The 7,030-nt window shown below is 32.8% G+C and overlaps 1 protein-coding gene across 2 annotated transcripts; it reads left to right on the plus strand.

The window, feature by feature from the left end:
• The first annotated feature begins 3,787 nt into the window (after window positions 1–3,787).
• LOC131181708 (germin-like protein subfamily 1 member 16) lies at window positions 3,788–4,643 on the plus strand. 2 transcript variants are annotated; one of them, XM_058150545.1, is made up of 2 exons: window positions 3,788–3,911; window positions 4,093–4,643. In XM_058150545.1, the coding sequence occupies exons 1-2, from the start codon at window positions 3,788–3,790 to the stop codon at window positions 4,641–4,643; spliced, it is 675 nt and encodes a 224-aa protein (XP_058006528.1). The 2 variants fall into 2 exon arrangements, with proteins under 2 accessions (XP_058006528.1, XP_058006529.1); XM_058150546.1 differs by having other exon boundaries at window positions 3,788–3,908.
• Window positions 4,644–7,030: the final 2,387 nt, after the last annotated feature.

Genomic DNA, 7,030 nt, shown 5'->3' on the forward strand with positions numbered 1-7,030 from the left:
ATCATCTCTCTTGTCAAGTACAAGCTATATTTTACATCGAAAGGTTTAGAAAACTTGTTTTATGATTGGTGAGATATCACTTAACTATCTCTTATTCTAAAATTCTCCCTAAGCATACCAATCTCTAATTAATTGATTGGTTGACTAAAGGCTAAGAAGATATAGGCAAGCATATATATTTCAAAACTTTTCATCTCTTAGGAAACTTTCAATCCATAGACCCAACTAGAGGTATGCCAAACTAGTCTACTATTATTCTAAGGACTTGGCAAAAATTTTATTTTATGAATGCATGGTTCTTGAAAATGAGAAATGCATTAACTAAATATAAGAAATTTATATGCAAACTTTCTATATGGTTGCTATATGAAGTATGAATGTATGTATGTAAAATATTTACAATATGAATGTATGATGTATGTATAGTATGAAATGAAATGATTTAGACTAAATGAGAAAATAAATTTTTGCAAAATTTATGTACACCCCCCAAACTCATTTTGGACATTGTCCTCAACGTCAAAGATGTGTAAAGGAAAGAAGAATTGCAAAAAGTATACAAATTCCAAACAGATATTGACAGTTGGTAAAGGGTAACCAGTTCCAATTGCAAAGAATAAAAAGTAAATCTTAAATGCAATTGCATAATTAAAGTGCAACTAAGACAAGAAAACTAAAGCGACAAGAAGGTACCTGAAGATGTATTGGAAGAAGTTAAAGATTATAAAGGTGCCTTGGCAACACAATTAGAGAAAAGGAATGACTGATAGAGTATGAATCAATGTTGCATAAGTTGATGCACAAGTTGATGCACAAGCTATGCAATAAGTTGTACAAAAGTTTGGGTAAAATGATGGATAAGCACAGCTTATGCTTAGTCTTGGATTTTTTTTTGCTCTTAGTCTTGCGTCATTTTTTTTTTGGAGGGCATCAATGCTATTCTCTATCTTTTTGTTCTTCTAATTTCATAGACGAACCATTCGACAACAACTCTAAGTACACTTTTTTTATGGCTTCCAAAATATAATTCGATGGCTTGGAAGTAGTCAGTTTTCCAATTGCTTTTTCATATTATCTTAATTTTGTTTCTCATTCTGTTCATAGCAAAGTTTTTAATTAAATTAACAAATACCAACTCTATGTAGTATGTACCAAGTAAACCATACAATAAAGCCGAACACACCATAAATAGCCTGCAATAGGACCTTTTCATTGAATGAAAATTTAAGTTATAGTATTAATTAATCAAGTCAAATATGAACCATTTATCCACAATTTAAAATATTTAGAAGCAAAAGAAAAGACCTTTCAAATTGATTTTTACCAATAAAGAAATTAATCCATGCATTATCCAGTGTAGATAACTTTCAACTGCATTGACCTTGTCCCAACCAAATACCTCAATGTATGACCCATCCAATCATCATCATCTTCGTGAGGAAATATAATCATACCTCAATGTATGAATATGTGAAGCCAGCTCCAACTCTAGTAATTTGATATCAATCTTGAATCTTCTTCATTTGCTTACATCTAAATGCAGGAGGCACTAATTTACACGCCAAACTAATAATTGTTATAGGTGAAATTCATTCTCCGCATTTTTGCAAGTTGGTCGTTTCACTTTAATTTCCCCTAATTGTCTGAGATGCTTGTGGATTATGGCACCATAAAGGGAAAGATAGAAGTGCTTCAAAAGGAGAGGAACTCATACAATGAAATAAACAAGATTCAGTCGAAAACTAAAGTTTCTCTAAAAGATAAAATAAGAGTTTTTATAGACCTTACAATTTCTAAATAAATAGGAATAGAAATCTACAAAATAGGAAAAGATGCACTCTACAAATAAAGGAAAAGAAAGACTTCTTATTAAGGTACGAAACTTAATTTAAATAGGAATAAAACAACATTCCCAAAATCAGTGTTTCGCCATTCATACAGTCGTGTGGGTTTACACAGCCTTGCCATGTGGACTACTAGCATATATAGATGGATTGTGTTCAGACACGCGGCCGTCTGCACTCAACGACATTTTACACCGCCAGGCCATGTGGTTGCCTTGATTCACAAGGCTTGGTCATGTGACTTTCTGCATCTCGAGCCCTTTTCTTCAATGTCTCATCAGAAGGGAACATTAGTCCATTACGCATCCGTGAGACTGAGGCCGTGTGATATACCTGACGCTCCGTTGTCCATCCAGGACGCTTTTATTGCCATTGTAACTTGTAAGCATGAACATGTTGTATTTCTATGAATGGAAATGCCAAGCATACTTGCACATAGGAGAAGGGGGGAAATAGAATTCCCTTGCATGACCAAATTCGAATAGAAAAAATGGAGTTCTTTTAGGGGGTAACACTAAGTACTTATGGTGAGTTTTCTATTACTTCTTTAATTCTCTCACCATAAGCTTTATTGTTGTCATCTTTTTTTCATCATCTCAAATCCAATACTACATTTTTGGATTCTGAGAAGAATTTGCGTTTCAGTCAATCATTTTGGATTCTGTTAACAGCTTGTTTAAGGGGAAATTTTTGGAAGTAAAGGACGGGTTTTTAAAGTGTCATGCTTATTTGGGAGAAAGGTTTTTAAAAGAGGTAAGGTTTTCAAAGTTTTCAAAACCTTCAAAATGGTCACTTTTTCAACCTACCAAATTGATGGTTAGGGAGGTTTTGTTATCTTACCTTCCATTACCATATTTTGCCTTATTATCTTACATTTCATTACCCTACCTTGTTTTATCTATAAAAACCTTCCCTTATCCATCCAAATACATTATAAGAATTATACATTTTTTTAAGTATAAATTTATAATATTAATACCGGACAGTACTGTCCTATTTTCATTATATATCTCATAAAAATATTAAATTCGAGTTATATACAAGCCTTTCAGTTCGGGTCACGGTTTAATCAATTTGCAAGAAATAAATATTCTTCTAATCGGAAACTGAAAATCCAAATTTGTTTTTATGACTTCGTCAGAAGAGAAGCAACTTTTACCAATTCTACAAGAGCGTAAAATAACGTTGCACGTAGCCCATTACCCAGTGCAGAGCTCATCTGTTAACTTTCAAATACCTTATGTATTGGCTTATTCTGCAAATCTTACCAGGTTTATGCCATTAAAATAAAACTCTTAAGGCCCTGAGGTACATCACGTTCAACTCCATTGACGATGTCTCCGGTGCATAACTTGCGATCGCATGTCTATAGAATCAATTAAATATAGATGTTCAAATTATATCTACTACGTAAAATGCCTTACTTTACTTCCAAAAACTTGCTTCCCAAATGAAGTGTAAATCTTTAATTAACTGGGTTGCCAACAAGAAATTTGAGTCTTTTAATTTTAACTACTCCTTACTCCTTCCAGAATTGTTGTTATGCTAATAACGTATAGGATACATGTTACTCTGCAATTACTCTATATTAATTAACTAAAGATGAAAACATGAAGAAGGAAAGGAAGGGCTAGTTCCAAACCAAATCGTATTGACGTAAGCATGGGAATTTATATAGGCACGAAAAAAATTTTATATAGTCGTTGTAGAATGGTTCATACATGGAATAGAAAAAACAAAAATGAACTTCTGAAGCCATTTAAGCAATTCTTCATTAATTTCCTGTACTGCGCATATAACAAGGACTAGTTAAATGGCCCCAAATCCCATCTATAAATACACTTGTTTTCCATGCAAGATTTCCCAACCCTCAATCAGCTCAAGCAGTCTTCCAGAGTAAAAAGTTAAAGATATCCAGCCTAGCTAGCCTAATTAATTACAACATGAAAGGAGGTCATTTCCTTGTAGCTTTTGTTCTACTGGCTTTGTCATCCTCCTTTGCCTTTGCCTTCGACCCTAGTCCTCTTCAAGACTTTTGTGTTGCCATCAATGACCCCAAGGATGGTGGTATGATTAACTTTTTTTTTTTCTCTCTTTCTTTCTCTTTCATTCCATACATTTTGGGTTGTGTGTTCTATTTCAGTATCACTTTTCCTTTATCTATATATGTGATGCAATTTATTAGCTTCCATCCATTTGAACAAGATTATTATCTGAGATTGATTCCCAAACTTAATTTTCTATGCAGTGTTCGTAAATGGAAAGTTCTGCAGAGACCCAATGCTTGCAACGGCAAACGATTTCTCTTTTTCGGGTCTCAACATCCCAGGAAATACATCAAATCAAGTTGGATCAAATGTAACTCTTTTAAATGTTGACAAAATACCAGGGCTCAACACTCTTGGTATATCTGTCGCTCGTATCGACTTTGCGCCATACGGAGGCCTAAACCCACCACACATTCATCCTCGTGCCACTGAGATTCTAGTAGTCCTGGAAGGCACCCTGTATGTTGGTTTTGTTACATCAAACCCCAATCGCCTCATTACCAAAGTTCTAAATGCAGGAGATGTTTTTGTGTTTCCAATTGGTCTCATTCACTTTCAATTCAACATTGGAAATACTAATGCAGTTGCTATTGCTGGACTGAGCAGCCAAAATCCAGGAGTCATCACAATTGCAAATGCAGTGTTTGGATCTAATCCACCAATTAACCCTGACGTTCTGGCTAAGGCATTCCAATTGGACAAGAACGTGGTTAACTATCTTCAGAAACAGTTCTGGGTCAACAACCATTAGAAAATTGTTGATAATATATATTTAGTTGCTTATTGTTTTGATCAGTATGCCAAGGTTGTAATACAATAAGAAGGCGCTAACACGCCTCACAATGTTGATTATGAATCGACAGTGGACAGTAATGATGTGCTCTGTTTTCTTTATCTGCCAATACCGTCATTTTCACTCTTGCTGCTCATGTTTTCTTTCTTTAAATTATTATTCTTTCTAATTGGCTGCAACCTAGGCAACATTTATCTCCAATTTTATTTTTCAGAAAAACTGCCATTTTGAAAGTGAAATAAAATTACAAAATTAGAATTAAAAATATTGAATAAATTTATAAAAACATTAAAAAGTTCAGATTTTTTTTTTTTTACCATTATTAGGTTAAAATGAAAATTATCAAACAATGGGATTTAGAACTTGGAGTTTTTAAACAAAGTATGGAAGCTGACCACACGCTCGGCAGAAAGTATTGTATATTTCACGTTTACACACATTATGAAGTATGCTCATTGCGCCTATATCAAAGCCAAAACTTAGCATGTTTTTATGAAAGGGATTAATTAGATATAAATATGCCCCTATACTAAGTCTATTCGCTGAGATTCGAACTTAAGACTTCTCAAATTAAGTGATTCTCATTTATCGCTGGAACCAACCCATTACAGATTTTATAATGTGCATTTTTAACTGAAAAAAAAATCGATCCTTTATTCATATCTAGTGTAGAGCTCATTTGGACTTTGTTTATGAATATATTGCTAGATGTTGCTGCTTCAATTTCAACACTAAGCAGTCCCTAAGATGATAACTTTTAATTGCCTTGACCATGATGACTATGTCTCTGAGAAAATAACTTGTCACAACATACGTACAATGATTAAATATGCTATATGTACCTTTAAAGTCTGAAATTAGGTTGCTCTACTCCACTCCTTCCAGAAATTTTATTATTTTAGTATTTGTAGAAGCATTCTTTAACTAATTTCCAAATTCATGCATTATTCATTATCACCCTTTAAGATGATTTTTATATTGGAATTCATATAATTTTATTAAAAAATTAAATTGACAAAAAAATCCCATTGCAATTTTTTTTTTAATTTGGTAATTTATTCATAAAAATTATAATATAAGTATAACATAATCTCTCTCATAGGAGAAAAAAAATATAAATATAAACAATTGAAAACTTATGTTCAGAGATAATCTTGGCTTATGTTTAGAGATAATCTTGGTAGAGGAAATAATTTTTTAGATAATATCTAGTTCTTTTTCATTTTGGATGATAAAAGAAACCTTCTGCAACGATGCTCTATAGATCGGAAATCACCTTTTGTAGCCATAGCCCTCAAAAAATATTAAACCACTAAATTTCAATGGAGAAACATACTATATACTAGGGTCTAAAAAGTCATTACTCAGATTTAAAGATTCAAAGTCTCAAAGTAAAAGAAGTTAATAATTCACTCTATGTGTGATAATAATGAGGCATATGAACAATACAAGATAGCAAAGAAAGAGGTAAAAAAGACAGTTAGTCAAGCAAGAGCATAAGCCTTTAAAAAGTTATATGAGAAGCTTGGAACTAAAGAAGAGGAGAAAGATATTTATAGATTAGCAAGGAGGAGAGGAAAGAAATGTCAAAATCTCAATCAAGTTATGTGCATTAAGGATAAAGAAGGAAAAGTGTTAGTGAAAGATGAGGACATTAAAGAAAGATGGAGAAATTATTTTAATGATCTCTTTAATAATAGTCAAAATGGTAATAACGTGAATATAGATTACAGAGCAATAGAAAAGAATGTGAATTATACTAAAAAGATTAGATTTTTAGAACTAAAGGAAGCACTTAAGAGAATGAAAGTGGGTAAAGCTTGTGAACCTGATGGAATACAAATTGAAGTGTGGAAGTGTTTGGGAGATATGGGAGTGGCATGGTTAACTAAATTATTTAATAAAATTCTAAACTCAAAGAAAATGCCTGATAAATGGAGGAGGATTATTTTAGTACCTATTTTTAAAAATAAGGGAGACATACGGAGTTGCTCAAACTATAGAGAAATTAAACTCATGAGCCATACTATGAAGTTGTGGGAGAGAGTTATGGAACATCAACTATGTCATGATGCTTCTATCTCTCCCAATCAATTTGGCTTCATGCCCGGTCGTTCAACTATGAAAGTGATCTTTCTCATTAGAAGTTTGATGAAGAAATATAGAAATGAGAATAAAGATCTACACATGGTTTTTATCTATTTGGAAAAGGCTTATGATAGTGTTCCAAGATATATCTTATGGAGAGTGTTAGAACAAAAGAAGGTATCAAGTGTTGAAAGATACGTATGAAGGAGCAACTACTATTGTGCGCATAGTGGGAGAGGACACGAGATTTTCCTATC

Source organism: Hevea brasiliensis, chromosome 7, assembly GCF_030052815.1.
Source record: "Hevea brasiliensis isolate MT/VB/25A 57/8 chromosome 7, ASM3005281v1, whole genome shotgun sequence".
Classification (NCBI taxonomy): Eukaryota; Viridiplantae; Streptophyta; class Magnoliopsida; order Malpighiales; family Euphorbiaceae; genus Hevea; species Hevea brasiliensis.